The 18,723-nt window shown below is 44.9% G+C and overlaps 3 protein-coding genes across 3 annotated transcripts; all 3 read right to left on the bottom strand.

The window, feature by feature from the left end:
• Window positions 1–1,491: 1,491 nt before the first annotated feature.
• On the bottom strand, window positions 1,492–7,024 carry LOC147217176 (pyrroline-5-carboxylate reductase 1, mitochondrial-like). Its single transcript, XM_086175890.1, has 8 exons — window positions 6,905–7,024; window positions 6,621–6,692; window positions 6,421–6,491; window positions 6,108–6,287; window positions 5,285–5,506; window positions 5,075–5,167; window positions 2,791–2,954; window positions 1,492–2,530 (listed from the first exon to the last, which is right to left on the bottom strand). The coding sequence occupies exons 2-8, from the start codon at window positions 6,685–6,687 to the stop codon at window positions 2,362–2,364; spliced, it is 966 nt and encodes a 321-aa protein (XP_086032016.1). The 5' UTR covers window positions 6,688–6,692; window positions 6,905–7,024; the 3' UTR covers window positions 1,492–2,361.
• Window positions 7,025–8,465: 1,441 nt separating this feature from the next.
• On the bottom strand, window positions 8,466–11,012 carry myadml2 (myeloid associated differentiation marker like 2). The gene has a single exon (XM_086175765.1). The coding sequence runs from the start codon at window positions 10,243–10,245 to the stop codon at window positions 9,334–9,336; it is 912 nt and encodes a 303-aa protein (XP_086031891.1). The 5' UTR covers window positions 10,246–11,012; the 3' UTR covers window positions 8,466–9,333.
• A 1,316-nt stretch (window positions 11,013–12,328) lies between these two features.
• notum1a (notum, palmitoleoyl-protein carboxylesterase a) lies at window positions 12,329–18,449 on the bottom strand. Its single transcript, XM_086175882.1, has 11 exons — window positions 17,929–18,449; window positions 16,045–16,097; window positions 15,853–15,948; window positions 15,373–15,433; window positions 15,223–15,281; window positions 15,020–15,122; window positions 14,737–14,928; window positions 14,559–14,656; window positions 14,323–14,470; window positions 14,186–14,233; window positions 12,329–14,075 (listed from the first exon to the last, which is right to left on the bottom strand). Exons 1-11 carry the CDS (start codon window positions 18,255–18,257, stop codon window positions 13,772–13,774), a joined length of 1,491 nt encoding a protein of 496 aa, XP_086032008.1. The 5' UTR covers window positions 18,258–18,449; the 3' UTR covers window positions 12,329–13,771.
• Window positions 18,450–18,723: the final 274 nt, after the last annotated feature.

Raw genomic sequence — 18,723 nt, forward strand, 5'->3', positions numbered from 1 at the left:
TCCTAACAAACTCCTCCTTCAAGATAACTCCTACTCCATTTCTATCTTGTCAGTACCATGATAGTACAACTTAAAGTTCGCTCCTAAGTTTCTAACTTTACTACCTTTCCACCAGATCTCCTGGACACACAGTTTATCCACTTTCCTTCTCGGCATCATGTCAACCAACTCTCTACCTTTTCCTGTCATTGTCCCAATATTTAAAGTACCTACTCTCAGTCCCAGACTCTTGCCTTTCCACTTCTGTCTCTGCTTCCAAACATGCGTTCCTCCTCTCCTTCTTTGACCAACAATAGCCCAGTTTCCAATGGTTCCCTGTAGGTCATCGGTACCAGTGGCGGCCGTTGTTAACCCGGGCCTCAACCGATCCAGTATGATCTGTTTATTATGGTCAATTCGCATGTTTGGTTTTGGCGAACGTTTTACGCAGGATGCCCTTCCTGATAGAAACCCTCTGTATTTATCCGGGCTTGGGACCGGCTCAGGGAGACACTGCTCCATGCCCCCCCAAGGCTGGCTCGGGGAGACACCGGCCAGTGCCGGCCTGAGGCTGCATTAGTAGCATAACAGTTATAATGTCAAAATAAATATGAATATGAATATAAATAGAGAGGCAGATGATAGCCAGACAAAATAAATCATGAATAAATAGACATCAGACATCAGGGATGACAATGGGCAACGTCAAGGAACAGTGAGGGTGAAAAATACACAACTAGAACTAAACAACAATACAAATAGAGTGACCAAAAATAAATAGCAATGAATAAAATGAATAAACAAAAATAGGCAGGATGTGTGCGGGCTGGGATGAACAAGGATAAGGATTTTCCTTTGTTTTCACATTATAACTGTTATGCTGCTGTGACAAAGGAATTTCCCTTATGGGGATCAATAAAGTTTATCTTATGTATCATGTGCAGTACAGTGTTTGTACAGTGTTTGTACAGTGTTTCCCTGTATGATGGAATTCTTATTTTGTTCTCCACAGTGAAGCCTGAGAGGTAGCGATAAACAAGCATATTGTTGCAGCCAGGTGTAAACAGCGCAGAGAAATATGAACAGTATTTACCGTTATATTCTCCAGAGCCACGTCAGATTTAGATTTATACTCTATAAACCTGAGCCGTCCTGCCTCCCCAAGTTAGACTTAATCCATGATTATATTCTGCTCTACTTGTTCCTTGTATATATTATTTTTATTTTCCTACATGGCATGTTACAGAGCCAGGAGCAAATTCACATTGCACTGTACAGCTTGTGCTCTGCAAGGATAATAAAGACTATCCTATTCATCATCATAATCATCCTTCAGGGGTTGTACAAAAGTTTGGTACCACAGTTGAGTAGACAATAAAATAACCATTAAAAATGTCTGTTTGACACATTTTTTTAAAAATGGGATTCATTTTATCCATGAAAGAGTGAATGGTTGTCTCTATATGTGGCCCCATGATGAACTAGCAAGCGGTCCGCTGTGACTCTGAGTGCCAGATAAGCAGTATAACTAATGAGCAAACTAATTGGTTTTATCCATCTGAACTCATAAATTTTGCAAGTAAAGGTTTATTATTTTAACATCATCCAGAGAAGGACATGTCTGACATCTTACGTGCAAAATCACAACATAAGTCAGGTATATACGTATCACAGCAGGCTCTTGAATTGCACTGTTCACAAACTGAGTGTCTGAAGTGAATTCAAACAATCTCAACCACAGGGAAAATATGACCATTATATGGAAGGAGTAGCGCAATTTACAAAAATATTTGACATGAAAGTTGTTGCAATATATAAAAAAATATAATGTATACAATGGACCAGTGCGATGTAAAGAATATTTTGACATGAAAGTTGTTGCAATACATTAAGTATACATACATGTATATATATAGGACTGTCTCAGAAAATTAGAATATTGTGATAAAGTTCTTTATCTTCTGTAATGCAATTAAAAAAAACAATAATTACTTTTTCATGATATTCTTATACTTTGAGATAGGATTTTTGTGTTTTCTTAAGATGTAAGCCACAATCAGCGATATTAAAGTCATAAAAGGCTTGCAATATTTCAGTTGATTTGTAATAATCCAGAATGAATGACATTTTTGTTTTTGTAATTGCATTACAGAAGACAAAGAACTTTATCACAATATTCTAATTTTCTGAGACAGTCCTGTATATGTGTGTGTGTGTGTGTGTGTGTAAGTATGTATTTAAAAATGTTGCATATATGATTCTCCCCTGATACTTTTACTATTCTAGATACCAAATACTGTTGCTTAACCCACAACAACAGTCACCGTGACGCATTCACTGATGGGAAAAGTCACATTATTATGGGAAGTTGCAAGAAAAACATTAATTCTTCTTGATCCTGGGTTTGCCGCTATTAAAGACGCTGATCCCACGAGATCTGACTCCAACTGTGTCGGCGGTAACTCCCGGTTGCTGCAGCACTTTGTCCAGGGTCGTCTTCTTTATGGCAGCTGGAGAGATCTTCTCTTGGTCTGCCAGGGTCTGGAGCTCCCTTTTCGACAAACACACAGACATCCAAAACACTGTGAGTAAAATCCATAGCGGTCCATTGTGTAGTGATGAAATTACATTTACAAGCATGGAAGAAAAGCTCCATCTCCTGTCTGAACTATAAACTACAACACAGACTCTCCCCCTCCCCCCCCCAAACGCTTATCCAGAGAGCAAGACAATCTACTTTGATGCATTTCCTCCATGTCCTTAATGACATTAAATAAGATTTGTTTTCTCACAAACTCCTAATCGAGTTACCTCGTCCGAACACAGGACGCCTCGACGGCATTGATCAGGAGGCTGCGGAAGCCACCACTTTCCATGACATGCAGCGCGTGAATAGTGGCACCCCCTGGTGAGCACACATTGTCCTTGAGCTGCCCGGGGTGCTGCTCGGAGTCTAATAGCATTCGAGCCGCCCCCTTTGAAGACAAGAGATGGAGATCCACATTAGACAAACAAAACACCCTTGATGTCAAATGTGACCCGTATCTTTGCTTCTGTCAATGGGTTGCGTCTCTTTCAGGGCACGACTGAGACATTCTGCAGCGCCGGGCGGTTGCGTCTGACTTTATGTTTATGAGGACATCTGACGATGGAATTTAAATTCATCACAGTGACGAGAGCGTGTTGATCTGATATTCTTAAATGCACCAAATGAAGAACAGTTAGAATATGTCCAAGAAAAGCAACACGGATCTTTGGCTTAGAAGACATTTTCCTCAAGCGTGCATGTTCTTATTTCCTATAGGTGTTGTAGCAAAATGCAAAAACAGGGAAAAAAATAACATCTTTGTGGTTAATGAGCTGCTGCTTTTACCCACCTGAGTATGATGTATTTTGTTTGATCTTAAATTAGATGTGTATGCCAGGAAAACGTGCTATTAGCATAAAGAGATGCCCAAATGAACCTATAGGGGCAGAGCGGTGTGTTCAACACACACACACACACAAAGCTACTGTATAACAGTTAATGTTAAATTCAGAGCAAAGTGAAGAGGGGAAAATTCCTCCCAAGGGCAGCAAAAATAAACGAAAACCTCTGACATTACATTTTTTTCTGCTGAAGCAAAGGCCTTTGTCATTACACATTATAAAAACAAAAATCTGCTTACATAGAAAGATAAAGTTGAATGATACATTAATCCCTCTAGAATTTCAGTCCGTTGCCATATTGCACATACTGTATTTTTTAAGAGCGTATGAAAGTTTGCTCTTCAGATAGTGACTGCCACGCAAGCACAAGTGGAAGTTTTCACTTAGAAGGCTTCCTAACCTGCAGTGGGATTGTAGTAAGGTTGTAGTAACATGAGCGGAAAATACCAATAAATGTACTAGGTATCAATGTCAATTGATATCAATTGGCTATCAGACTTTTTAATTCCTCTTCCCTCAGCCGCAGGGAATGTTCAAATCTTTGTAGTTAACAGTTAACAGTTAACAGTTAAGACAATTTATATTTCATTGTATTTCTTATTCTTCCTCCTCCCTACTATTATCTATTACTGTTATGTTTTTACTTGAAACTCTGGCACAACAATTTCCTTCGGGATAAATAAAGTTGTTCTCATCTCATCTCATGTAGACCCATCTCAATTTGATATCAATTTGACCTCCAAGTGCAGCATAAGCAGTATAGAAAATGAATAGAAACCAGCAAGTTCCCTGATGGACAGAACTGGATGCAAACGCATAAATCACTGTAACAATATCTCATACAACGAAACATGATATACAAAATTTGCAGAAAATAGGACTGGCGAAATCGGCTGGAGCGCACCACCTTGGTCTGCTCCAAAATAACTGGCCAACCCTCTCAGACCTCTCTCCCGCAAATCCTAAAAACAGGTGAAAAGATGATCTCAGACCAGTCCCGCATTCTTACACCCGGCCATGGAGCGTCTCCCCCAAACCTGCAAAGCCATCATCGCTATTACAGCTCTCCCCGTCCAGTGTAATGCCGCCCATAATGTACTTGTTATGAAAATGCAGAACGTAGCCTACCTTGCAGTTGCTTACCAGTGGCACAATTTGCACAATTTCTGCTCAGTACTTATTATATATATATACATATATATTTTTTTTCACCCATATATTTATACATATTTATTTACCACCCAATCGACCCTTGGGGACAAATAAAGTTTTTTTCTGATTGTTATTCTGATTAATGGCATGGCACAGTGTATGTAGATCAATAAATATGACAATATGCATCATGAGCCTTTTATCATAATGTCAAACTAACTAAATTGTGACAATAATCAAAAACAGCTTGGCTGACCATTGTTGACCCTAAAGCTTACTGGCTTTTAAAAAGGGTCAGATTTATAGTATTTAATTTGGAACTGATATTAGTTGACAGAGCAGTGAAAGACCCAACAGGGACACAAGACAATGCGGTAAAAAAAAAAAAAAAAAAAATCCAACAACTGCTTTCAAACACAAAATGATGACACAACTGCTTTCAACCTTTCTTTCTTAACGGAATATTAATGTCAAGATACAATCTTGACATTAATAAATGGACAAATATTCATACCAGCAGGGCTTGGGCTCCCAGTCGTACAGCAAGTCTCCTGGGGAGGCCCATTTTCACCCCACCATCAGCAAGGGCATCTACGGCAGTGAACGCCTGTAAGGTCAAATTAATAATTATAAAAAGAAGGAATGAGTGAAAATGAAGTGAGGGACTCCTCGGGGTGAAGTAATACAGCAAACACAGCTTTGGAAACGAAATTCACACACTCACGTAAGCTGGGCCGCTGCCGCTCAGGCCGGTAACCGCATCGATCAGGTCTTCCTCCACCTCGGTGCAGTATCCCACACTGCGCATTAGCTGTTCCAGAAGCTTTCCGTCCTCCACATTTGCATGGGTGCCGGTGGCGTACACAGTGGCCCCTTCGCGCACCCCCACCGGAGTGTTTGTCATGCAACGCATTACTTTTGGATTGATGCGATACTGCTGCAGTTTCTACAAAGGAAAACAAATAATACACTGAAATTCATTTAACTAATTCAGGGGCTGGCAACGTTTACCACTCAAAGAGCCATTTGGACCCGTTTCCCCACGGTGGAGAAAACACTGGGAGCCACAAAACCCTTTTTAAATTCCAGATGAATTAACACGGCATATAAAGTTGTTGGTTTTTTTTTTTGCCTTCACGCTATGTATAAACAAAATATGTGTCGCATTTGAGCATTTGATCAAACAAAACATCGTATCTTTATTAAAAGAAATTAATACAGCGCTGTTTGCATCAGAGCAGCGAACCATAGTTATGTTTTGTCAGTGCTCTGCATGAGATACCTGATACTTTAATGACTAAAATGGTGCCATTCATACATTAAAATAAAACTAAGACTTTTTAAAAGGGTTCTTCAAATCTTAAAAACAGGATTTCTGTGACATGATTTTTTTTTTTTCTTCTCGCAACCACGACTTTAAGAATGAATGTACAGCAGCCGTTCTTATCCTCACACACTGTACCGCCTACCTCTACATTGAATCCTCAATAAAAGACAAGGCAAAATGAGGTCGCAAGAACGGTCTAATGGAGAAATCAAACGTGTACCTTTTCTATAGAGCTGATGGTGACACCGGCGGCACAGGACACAATAAGGTGACGGTCCTCAATGTCTGGCCCAATTTCATCGAGTACAAAAGGAATGATGTGGGGTTTTACGGCCAGGAAGAGAACGTCACTCCTGCTTACTGTCTCCTTGTTGCTGGTCGTGAAATTCACACCCAATTTCTGTTGTGTGTTTTTTTTAAAAAAAAACAACAAAAAAACAAATTGGAATTAACAAAACAGCTTGATGCATGAGCAAAGATCTATTGTGGACTAAAAATCCAATTGCAAAATGGGCCTTAAGACGTCAACCCACCCGCAGACCCTGCACAGTGGGCAGGTCTGTGTCTGGAGAACTTGCAGTAATTTTGTGACTGGCAATCACGCCTTACAGGAAGGGAAAAATAAACAAATAAAGAAATAGGATAAAATTAGGTGTCTGATTGCAATCACAATATCACTTAGGCCACTGAACATATATGCATGCAGTGAAAGGTGAGCAGGGTCCGGATCTACCTGCAGCTGTGAAGCCTCTCACCAATGCATGGGCTGCCTGGCCCGCTCCTATGAAGCCGACACTCATTATACCTGCGATTAGAACGGTAGGAATAAATGACCAGAACTACTGTGTTAACTCAGCGAAAACTTTATACGCAAACTTTAACATGACCGGCTAACTTGTGCTGTCGAGGTAAATAAACATGTTGTCACTGTCGACAAACCGTTTTACTTCCGTGTTCTCCGCAAAAGCTGGTATTACGATGACAGAAGCAGAATCGGTGAAATGAATGAATACTTACATTTATATTAGAACGCGTTTAAGTTGACAAATACTTTAGGATGACAAAATAAAGTAAAATCATTAATCACTTGACCCAGTTGCGTCGTAGTGTACCTGGCAATGACGAGCTCAGTTTGACAAGCAGGCTTGTCAGCCAATGAACGAGCGTGTTTTTCTCACATGCAACGCGTTGGACCAATCAGCTGAGGCGTACATTCGGCTATCGGTGGGCCTTTTAAGCTGAGGCGCCAGTTGCATCAGTTTGAGCCGCCGGCGAAGAAAAGTTATGGAAGGCTGGCGGACAGAAAAGAAAAAAAAAGGCGCACAATAGCGCCATCTAGCGGCGAGAAACTGGAATGACAGCTGTCCCGGATCGGGCGTCTATCGGGAGTGTGTGGAGCAAACAACCAGGTGGGTACATATCAAATCTTCTTTTTTATTGTTATTTTTCATTTAATTTGGAATGTAGACACTGTTATGAAAAAAGGTTCAATGATAGTAAACCAAATTGCACATTTTGCTAGTACACAGATTGGTATCCAATTTTTTTCCAACTCACTGGTTTATAGGATAACATTGTGTTTCTTGTGTCCACTTTTTTCACAAATAATTTTCGTGTGTCTCTTTGCTTAATTAAATGTGTGTATGAAAAGCATATGTATTTGTTAATAACAAAAGTCCAATTTTTATGTTTTGTTAACTTTTTTTTGTTATTAAGGGTCTTGTATATCATAATGTTCTACCTTTTAGGGGAATTTGTAAGCAAATATAAAAGTAAAACTAACAATTGTAAAGAAAGGCAATAACAGTGTTAAAGATTTTAGTGGGGTTTTTTTGTCCTCCATGAAAAACCAAATGTTAAAATGCTTAAAAATCACAACTCGGATTGTTTGTTTATATTTTGTGTTGACCCTATTTGGCCATGACATCATGTTGTGTTATGTGTTATAATAGAGTTTCAGCTGTTGTGAAAAATATTACTTTAAAAGGTCCCTTTGAAGGATGGGGAAAAAGCATGAATCTGTAGTAAACCTCCTCCAAGAGAGGGTTGAGTGAGGGTTTGCAGGGCAGGTCATTGTTGACATTGTTCAGCTGGTCTTTATCACACTCAGTGACAAGGTCATGTAAGTGAATCATATTAACAAAGCTGAGAAGCACAAGTAACAAACTTGCTGAACGCTTTCGGTTTCTATTTTACGACGGCAACAAATCCCTACTTTGAAAAGGTGTTAATATTTCTTACTGTTAATTTTGGTCACCGGGTGTCACAGTGTGCATGAACACAATATTACCAAGGGGTCGGTGCGTGACAGACTGATGTGATATTTAACAAATAAAACACTGATTTCTACTGTTTTAAAACCCAAATTATTTGGGCTCTGTAAAAGCATACACCGTAATTGCCGGACTACTAAGCGCACCGAAATATAAACTGCACCGGCTAAAAATAACTACATAAATATAGGTGTACATATATAGGCCGCACTTCTCTCTAAGCCGCAGGTGTCCACATTGTAACATGAGATATTTACACAGAACTACTTTTAATTAAACACATACCGGGAATATCCACAAATACATTCCAGAATTTTATTTTTATTTTTTTCCAAAGTCCATCCATCCCTCTTCTATCCCTCTCTATCTTGGTCTTCTAAACTATCAAAGTTGTCTTCCTCAGTGTGTGAATTGAACGGCCTCAGAATCACGGTGATGTCATTGGTCCGATGTGACGAGGCTAAATGTTTTGGGAGTGACCTGAATGCGTTTGTAAGAACACATTTTTTATAAGTATCCGAGAAATCCCCAAAAGTGCTCTTTGGCATTTTATTGACTAACAAATCATTGCATAGAAAATGAAACAGTGTTATATAGGTTTAATCTCAAGTATTGTAATGGTGTTTGCCTTCATTGATCAAAGTAACATATATATATATATATATTAGCATTGAGGAGATGACAGAAAAAAAAGCCTTCAAAAGGGAGAATTTGGCACATTTTACATGAGAAATATATTCTTGTACGGAAATACAGCAATATGCAACTCTGTGAGATATGCTCTTCGTCCAGTTTGCTGCGTAAATACATAATAATACATTAATATGTGCATAAGTTGTGCAGCTGACTGACATAAAACTGACAAAACAGTCTGATCACATACAACATCTGTACGTCTTGAATGAGGCCGCAAACAATAAAAAGCGCTTGTTGCTGAGATCTGATCGCCCGGGAGGTCAGATCACCGGGCCGCCTCGGAAGTTGTCCCTTGCAGGTCAGTCCAGAACTCGGGACCGGCCTGGACGTTTGTTTTGAATATAGATGACGACGCCTACTGCAGAGGCTACAGACCCCGATGATTCTTGCCGATACAAATGTCACCCTTGTAAAAACCAAGGAGGTGCGTTCCGTGGAGAGCGCTTGGCCGAGGGAGGTTAACAGTCTTGGTTGTTTTCAGACGCTGGCGCTGGAGACGAAGCGAATCCTCTGGGAGTAGATGAGATCGATGAAATAAAGAATCAAATTCACGTTGGTGAACACGGCCACCACCAGCTTACTGTCCCAAGGGCATTCTCCGCGGGGGCAATCCTCGGGCCGAGCCGTCGAGCTGTACTTCTTGTCGAAGCTGAAGATAGGCCAGACCAGCGCGGTGCTGAGGTAGAGGATCACGGCCAGGAAGGTGTAGACGACCACGAAGCGGTCGAAAGGGAGTCGCAGGGCGGAGGTCCTCCCGGAAACCGTCAGTACGACCACGATGACGGTGACGGAGAAGCACAGGCTGTACACCACCACGCAATACTGGGTGGCGATGTAGTTGTTGTACTCGCTGTAGTTGTCCAGGGCTCCGAAAATAATGCAGGCCACGAAGCCTTGGACCACCTTGAGCAGACCGGACACGGTCGCCATGTAGCCCACCACCGCCCCCGGTTTGGCTCGGGTCAGGAACACCTCGGCGGCGTACGGGAAAGAGCAGACACTGGAGCATACGGTGACGGCGATGCGGTAGATTTGGACTTCGCATTCCTCATCGGGGCACTCCGCCTGGAGGAAGTACACGGGGTAAACCACGGAGGCGGTGATGTACATGAGCGTCGCCAGCATGGCGTAGGCCACGGTGAAGTTATCCCAGGAAATGGGCATGCAGGAGTGGAGCCGCGTGATGTCCAGGGTGAACACGACCAGCGTGACGGCGAAGCAGAAGCACCACACGAACATGCAGAAGGTGCCGTAGGTGGCGCTGTAGCCCGCGCTGTGGGACACGAGGGCGATGATGGTGCAGCCGAACAGTAGCTGGAGCATTCGCGCTACGCCCAGAGGTGACAGCACGGCGTCCTTGTTGAGGTAGTGTCCTCCTTGGGAATCCATGGTGTTTCCCCCCCACGCCGTTAGCTCCTTGTGAGGTAGCTGGCTTCCCGTTCTCCCTCAGCGGCCCGCTAGGCTCGCCTCCCTCCTCCCAGACCTCACCCTTTTTCTGGTGGCTTTTTATAGACAGTCCTTAATTATAAAGGTCTGTAATTTTTTTTTCTTCCCCCCCCCGGGTTTGCTCTACGACGCTAACAGCGAACTGAGGATCATTTAGAACATTTAGAAATCATAGGATACTTTGGCGGTCGAAGCTACCCGGTCAAATACTGAAAAATAAAACAAAATCTATGATGTATGATTGATGAGATTTTTGTTGCTCAAAATCTAAAGTATTCACTCGCCTTGTGGGTCAGTCACACATATGGCAATATTTTTCCTTTTCTGTTATTATTTAAGAGTCGCATAAACACTAAGAAGGAGAATTTGATCCCGGTCTTACTCCGAGGTGCAGCGTAAAGCCCTCCGAGGTCTCGGCCGTCCCTCCCTCGCTCTCTCCAAGCTGTCCAGTTTGTCAAAAGTCAAACGTGAAGAGGTTTCCTGTGTGAAAAGCTTTTCCCTCTAGGTTCAAATCCATCGATCGCTCCTTCTGACGGGGAACAGGTGGACTTGTTTGTTGTCCCGTCGGTCAACTTCCCGGACATGTAATGTCTCCTCTGTAGACCGTCAGAACTTCAGCCCCGTCCCATGATCTTTCTCTCGTCCTCTCAAGCTCGCTCTCCTTCTCACACACACACACACACACACACACTTGTTACCATGTGTGTCAGTGGATTTGCGCTTGGTGACTGGTTCAATGAAAGTTTCGGACATGCCCAGAGTTACAGGCCCGACTATAAATAGGGGGTCTATATTCCGCAGAGGGGTGGGAGGCTATCCTACATGTGGCAGGCAGTAACGGGAGTCGTATTTCCAGGGAGCAGTCGCGAGGGCTGAGTCAGAGCTCCCTTCGTGTGGAACTGGCATTTATGCGCAGCGTAATGACAGGGAGGGAAGCTTTGACTCCCACTTGAGACAGAAATTACACGCAGTTCCAAAGGGAAGATTATACACGAGCGAGGATGGATTTAAACGGCATTCGAGAGAAGTGCAAACGGATTAGTACTTACCTAAAATACCTGAACCTGTGATATTAGCGATGCTTTTGATTTAAACCGTCCTGAGTTTTATGGGACTTTAAGATATTACATAGTGCACTCGGATTGAAAGACAAAAAAAGCGAAATGCGTGTATTTCAAAATGACCCGTGTCGAAATGTGGGTCTTTTCACAATGGTTCGCAACGCCACGATTCAATCCCCGCTCTGGACACGAGCACTTTCTCCACACACTTAGCAGCTAGCGGGGGAGAACCGGGTCGCTTGAACCGTAATAGCATGTTTATAACAGCAAGAGGGTTTGATTTCAACGGTCCGAAAACAAGCAGGAGACCCAAAATCGGCCAGACAAGGGTCGTACGTCTCTAGATGCGGCCCCGCGACCTTGAGCGCAGGAAATGCGGTCTAGTAAATGAATGAATGTGTGATTGACTGACAAAGCCACCCATAACAACGCCTGAATTAGCATTCAGCAACACTCCGCTACTCAAAGAGATCAGTGTTTTAGATCTTCGGCTCTGCGGTTGCAGAAGGCGATAATGAGCTCTTCATCTTCTCTCAAAACTCTTACGGTCTGCAGATGTGACAGCACCCCCTCCCCACTGCGTACAAATGTTACTGCTATTCTGCGCTAATTAATTATTCAGTCGAGCGAGCGTCCCACCGGATCCTCTGATTCCTTATTTAGCCCCCTGGGATTCATTTTTCTTATTTTTTGGAGGGGATTTGACTGCTGAAATTTCGGAAAAAATAGAAGGAATCTGTCTGTAACTCCATATATTTAAATTGTATGTTAATGGAGTTTTTGTCCTCGTGATGTATGACAGAATGAGACTAAGAATAGGCTCGGCGATAATAACCACCGACCAATAGCTCGGCTGCTGCGGCCCCCATTAATATGAGCGATAACAATCGCGGTGAGAACAACGTGCGCACGCGCAACGTGCGCGACTGTGACAAACGCATGCAAGCAGCACAGAGAGACGAAGAAAAGACAAAACCAGCAATGTATTTACAATTTACAAAGAATCACTTCTCTGTGAAAATAGCACTTATAAATATGATTTACATAACAAAATAAATATGCAAATAACCCCCGACGTAGCTTGAGTTTTTTTCTTTTTTTCTCGTTTGTTTCCTGTTAAAAATATGTTACAGAATAAAATTACAATTGTTAATACCTTTCCTGCTGCGGTGTGAGAAGAAATAGAGGTCCTTTAAAAAAACAAAAAAAACAAAACATCATTTATAAAGACATCATTACATACAACATTGCCATTATATTAAACGTGATCTCTATCGGGAAATATAAGAATCGAGCAAAAGCAAAAGTGAACACTCGTAAGAACCTATACAAATACTCTAAAAAATATACAATAAACAATATTTGTCTCCCTTTAAATGTTCATTGCATTGATTTGTGGACTGCTGAGGTAACCTTACATGACCTTGGGTGACCTTTGGGGATGTTTTGTGTTCAGACGGTGGTGAGAGAGAGGTATAAAAAAATAAACGCGGCGGCACGGAGGCGTGGACGGTCCTTTTACATGAGAACCGAGTTGCCACGGCGCCCGCACAGCTGTCAGGACGTGAAATATCTTAAAGCACAATCGGTTGACCTCTTTTCCCGTGATACGAACAGCCATATATTGAGCTTCTTTGTCTCTTCTTTACCATTTATATATATATATCTATATACATATAGATATATATATAGTTTCTTCGCTACCTGTTCAAAGAGCGTGTTAATAGCAAGTGTTGTTTTTGAGGGATATGGGGGGGTCAACAGTCTCTCTCTTATTTTTTTTTTTTTGTTTGTTTTTGAATTATTAGAAATGAATGTAAAGTTTGTTCCCGTCCCTTTCAGATCCAGTGCTTTTCACACCTCATCGCGCCGTGTCGAATGTAGTAGAATGCGACGTCAGAATCAGTCCGACGGAGACGATGCCCTCACGCACCCTGCGGAGAATGCGCGAGGAGACAGAATCCTTATATCGTTTCGACGCTTTCTTTTTTTTTTTTTTTTTTTCCATTACAGTGACTAATTAAAAGCAATAGGGAAGGATGTGATACTATAAAAAAATACATCCAAGAGCATCCTTAAAACTGGATTACATTCGTGATATATATATATATATAGCTTTCCTTTTACAGAGCAAAAGATAATTTAAAAGGAGAGTAGCAGAGTAGTGCCTTGTCGAGACGGCGCGTCGTCCCCGTTACTTTTCGTCAGTACACGTGTCGGGAAGGGATTCGTCGCCGCAGGTTCGTACTGAGAGTTAGCAGGATGTCAGAGGGGAAAAGACTAGGTCGAGTGGTTTGTGGAGTCGGATGGGTGGTTGGAGGTATCAGGTATGTGGACGCCGGCCGGAGACCAGCTGACCCTACTCGGGTTTAGCTCGGAGATGCTACGCTCGCGTCCGTGCGGCCCCTTTAGCTGCCGCTGCTGAGCATGCCCAGTAGCTTGCTCGGGTCCATGCCCTGCTGCTGGGCCATTCTCTGCACGTCGAAACCCATGTGCATGAGGAACTGGATGACGTTCATCTCCTGCCCCGTGAACTGATCTCTGATCGTCGGGCAGGTGGGGTTGCAGTGAGGCCACGGGCAGCTGTCGATCAAATGCACGGGGCAGCCTTTGGGCGGCGCCTTGTTGTTCCTGTTGTCGTTCAGGCTGCGGTCCCAGCAGTGCAGCGCCCGCGGGAGAGACGTGCCTTTGACCTGCACGTCGATCCAGTAGCTGAAAGGCAACACAAGAGGGCGCCGTCAACTCACGGATACGATCGACCCCGGCGCCGGGTTTTTTTTTTTGATCTTCGGGGGCTCGAAAACGACTTGAGGATCGCTTACTTTCTCGTGATGACTTCATGTGACAGGCAGGCGGGAGCGAACATGGCCCTGCGGGGGAACGAAAGACCGACGTCCGATCAGCCCGGATTAATGCGGCAATAATTTTCCTCCCAAAGTGCAAAAAAAACCGGACTTACGGGACGTCTTTGAGCGTGTTCCTCAGCTCAATGCTGAGGTTTTGAATGTAACGCCACTGGCCCTCCTGCACGGGCTGCCCGGTCAGCTGAATGTTGTCCACCGTCAACTGGGCCTCGTCGAACAGCCACTGGACCACGAACACCGGGCCTGGGGAGGCAGAAAGACAATCCGCGAGCGAGCGTCAGGATCGTGGACCGTTTCAACGTCCGCGCGCGTTTCAATTCAGAAAGCTCACTCTTTATCGACGGGAAGACTCTGTATCCGAAGAAGCAATTCCACTCCTCTCCTTCGTGGGTTTGCCTGCATTTCTCGGGTACCACGCCTCCCCAGTACCTGATAACGCACGGCCACGGTTAAATCATCCACCACAGAAAAGGCGCCGTCAAAAAACGTTTCTCACTGTGGGATCGTACTTGATGCCTCTCTTGATGGTTTCGGTGGGAGCGCAGCTGACCGTGTCCACACAGTCGGTGCAGTGGTACTGCTTGTTGTCCAGGAACCAGCCCGAATCGGACAGGCCTCGCACCTGGATCCCGGTGTGGCCCAGTTTCTCCAGCATCTCCGCCACGCGGTCCACGTTGAGCAGGACCCCGGTGCCGCCGGCGCTGTAGCGGAGAAATGACGTACGATCACGCGGCTTGAATAGAATTCCGCTTTCGTTCGCCATTCGGATTGAAAGCTTTCATCGGGACGCACCTGCTTCCCGCTAGCAGGAGCACCTTGGCGTTGTCCAGACCTTTGCTGAGCAGGTTCTTCACCACCTCCTGAATTATCAGCGAGCCCATAAAGGCGTAGCCGTCTGCGCGCAAAAGAAAGAGAGAGTGCACGATGTTGACTGATGGCGTTCCTAAAGGAGGTGGATGCGTGCTGTGACTTGAAGGGTGCAGAAATGCGCCTACTTTGTTCTGTTTTGGCCGTGGCGCCGCTCCACACATCACTGGAGCAGTACGGAAGGAACCTGCACCATCAACACAAAGCCGCAGGACGCTAAAGCTGACAGCTATGATTAAAAGCCGTGTAGATAAACACACAAACACGAGTCAACTTACACCATGTTGGCGTTCCACCAGTGAGGGTTTTCCTCGGGCAGCGGAGACAGGATCCCGGTGCCTGCAGAGACACATCGACATGTATCATTAGCCGCTCTGGCACTCCCAGACACATCCTCCTCTTCCTCATCATCATCATTACAACATGGATTACAGTTATTACGCTGCAATGAGAGAGGGAGATGTCTATGTCGCTTCGGCAGCGGGCGCCAGGTAGCCCTCGCCTCGGCTAGACGATGATCACGTGTCGGTTTCGGTGGCACGGCACGGGTCACGACGAGACGGCGCGAAGCCTTGTTTTTCTTATTATTTTTTATTACAGTAAAGTATCCTGAATTCACCTGATTTAAATGAATCAACGGCACACTGTGGAGAGATTTGCTTACTTGTGGCGAGTGTGTGAGGCCACGGATAAGGTAACAGTGATGCTAACTACACAAACACACACACACACACACACACACGTAGGCTGAGACAGACCCGTTTTAGTTTTGGGCCACTTCGATGAGCTCATCAGTCTCCTCATGGTCTCATATCGGCTATCGCAGTTTTCTTTGTTGAAGCAGTACCAGCCGCCTGGACACGGAGACACAGATCGCAATGCAGATTAAACACCTTCAGCGCCGTGTGTGTCGACGGTAAAAGCGGGAAAAGCGTCGACGAAATACCGACCTTCTAGGAATATCAACCATCGCCTGCTTCCTCGGGATTCTTTGAGGTAATACCTGCGAGACAAAAAAAAAAAAGGGATAAAAATGGCTTCAGTTAATGTGAAAAGGCCCGAGGTTTGAAATTCCCCCACGCGCAAACGCCTGCATGGCAAAATGTTTAAAGAGACGGATAAAAGCACATGCTGCTGTTTTGATACGCTGCATTTTCTCCGGGGGGAAAGACGGATGAACGGATAGAACGATGCCCTCGTTGTCTCCTCCGTTAGCGACGGTACCCGAGTATGAAACGCAAAAACCAAACACACATGACTTCATCGCTCGTATCTGATGTTGGACTTTTTTTTTTTTTTTTTTTTTTTTTTTCGCCACATTGTCGATTTAAATCTTAAAAGGGTAACAGGAGGAAAAAAAAAAAAAGAAATTCCACCAGGATTAAGTAAGGGGAACTCGTGAAAAAAAAAAAAAAAAAAAGGACAATAGTGTTGTGTGTTTATTCTGCGCTCAGGTAACCGATGCGGCGATCAAACGGGAGATTATCATCCCGACCCCTATGACTGCTTGGACCAGGAAGGCCGCGCTTTCCTCACACCTGAGCGATAAAACACCACGAGCACAGTAATAAAGTTACACGTGACCCGGAGCCCCGTCGTCCGCGAAGTCGCCTCAAAAACACCACTTTTGAGCTTGTTATTCGTTCAACGGCGACAAGTAACTTTAGACTCCGAGCAACATGTCGCGTGAAAGCACGCCTTTCCCCAGAGATTAAAAATCAAAGGATGGCCTCGTGCATTTCAAAGAAAGCTGACGCTCGTATCGGATGTTGCAAACGTCGGTCGGGGCCGACGTTCGTGAACTCCGGGGCCGGCTTCGCGGAACCAGACGAGGCAGAGGCGCCGCCGCACCATTTGGGGTTCGAGACGGTCCAACCTTCATCTTATATGTATATATATTTTTTTTGATGATGCGTTTCTCGCCCGCGAGGACGCGTCTCTGAGGAGAGGACCGTCGACGGCTGACGGATTAGCATCTTAACTGACGACGGGCCACAATGGTGGATGAAAAGGCCATCTGGCCGCGACTGTTCCCCCCGTGTCGGTACTCATGCTGTGACTCTGAAGAGTTAAGAGCTTTACTGCCATTCTCTTTGTAAGGAATTAGACAGAATTAGAGAAGAAAAAAAAAATCTCTGAAAGGATTCTTCAAAGTATTTCACTGAAGTCTGCTGCACTCTGATGAGACGTATCGTTTCTAAATGTTTATTTTCACATCTTATCTGAATATGTCTGTAGTTGTATAGCAAGTGAGATTGCACTGGCAATGTTTACTATGGGATGCAAACAAATAGGGGCTGCAAAAGGGATGGATCTTATCGATCTGACGCAAAAACACGCAGGATCCCTCACGTTTTTTTTTCCGTCATTTGATTTCTCGCACATACAATGTCAGCAGGGATGTCATAAATAGGATCTTGTCTTTGTGTGTCTCATCAAAAGGACGTACGTCGCAGAGTCTAGAGTGTTCATATGTAAACTTTCTGCAGACAAAAAAAAATGCGAACTCTGAACGAAAGGAAATGAAGCCTAGGACGCGGCTTTCCGCAATTTCACGCTTCGCAGACGCAAAACAGCTGTGTACGGCGTCCGAGTCGGGTCCAGGATTGCATGTGAAACACGCAAACCTCTTGTTGTTGGTATTTATTACTGCGATGCATTAGAAGGAACTGGATTTGACGCGCCTGGTTGGAGTAAAAAGGCGTTTTAGGGGGGATTTTTTTGGGGGTGCAAAACCGTTGCAAAGCTGATGACGCGGAGGGGGGGGGGGGGGGGGGGGCAAACAAGACACCCGTCTGGACCCTTCCCTCTGGAGGTGGACCTCCGGTACCTACCCCGCTGGACTGCCGTCGTTGCAGGTGACCGAGGTGTTCTCCAAAAAGTTCAGCTTCATGTCGTGGTCGAGTTTCTGCGCCGAGCACGGGTAGAGGGACTGCGCGAGGTTCTTCACTTGTGTCATGAAGTTATCCATGTTCTCCTCCACGGCGGTGAAATCCAGAGGGAAGCTCTCCGTGGTGTCGCCCCGGTCCGCGCGGTGCGTGGGAGGCGGCGGCGCGCGTCGCGGTTGCGGGTTGCGGCCGCCGCGGAACCGACGCGCGCAGAAGGCTCCGGACTGGATCAGCACCAGGAGCAACACGGAGGAAACCACTCTGACCCCTGACATCCCGGCTCGAATTTTCAAAACCCCTTTTGAAATTAAATTCAAATTCAAAAATTTTTGGAGCCGCCTGGCCGGTGGAGGAATGCGTAATTACGCACGACGCACTTGTCGTCCTCTCCCGAACGCCGCGTTCCCCGGGGGATCTCCTGTCTTCTCGTCTCGACCACCGGCACCAACCTCCGGACCGGAGCACCAGGCGAGCGCAGAGGGCTGGACGACAACACTGGTGCCATGCTCTTGTATTTTATTCAAACTTTCCCCCCTTGCGCGTCCCTCCAGCCAATGGCAGCAGCGGGGCAGGACTTAGGGCATGATCAAGCGTGGCAGACATCCCCCCCCCCCCCCCCACCCACTCCCACTCCCACTCCCACTCCCACCTTTTTTTTTTTTTAATTTATTGAGGGGGTTGGGGGGGGGGGTGGATGTCCATGCGGTGGTTCTTTTGATCCACGATGTTGTATTTGATGTG

This window comes from Fistularia commersonii, chromosome 28 (assembly GCF_037954325.1).
Source record: "Fistularia commersonii isolate RoL2024-O1a breed Wild chromosome 28, RoL_Fcom_v1.0, whole genome shotgun sequence".
NCBI classification, from domain to species: domain Eukaryota; kingdom Metazoa; phylum Chordata; class Actinopteri; order Syngnathiformes; family Fistulariidae; genus Fistularia; species Fistularia commersonii.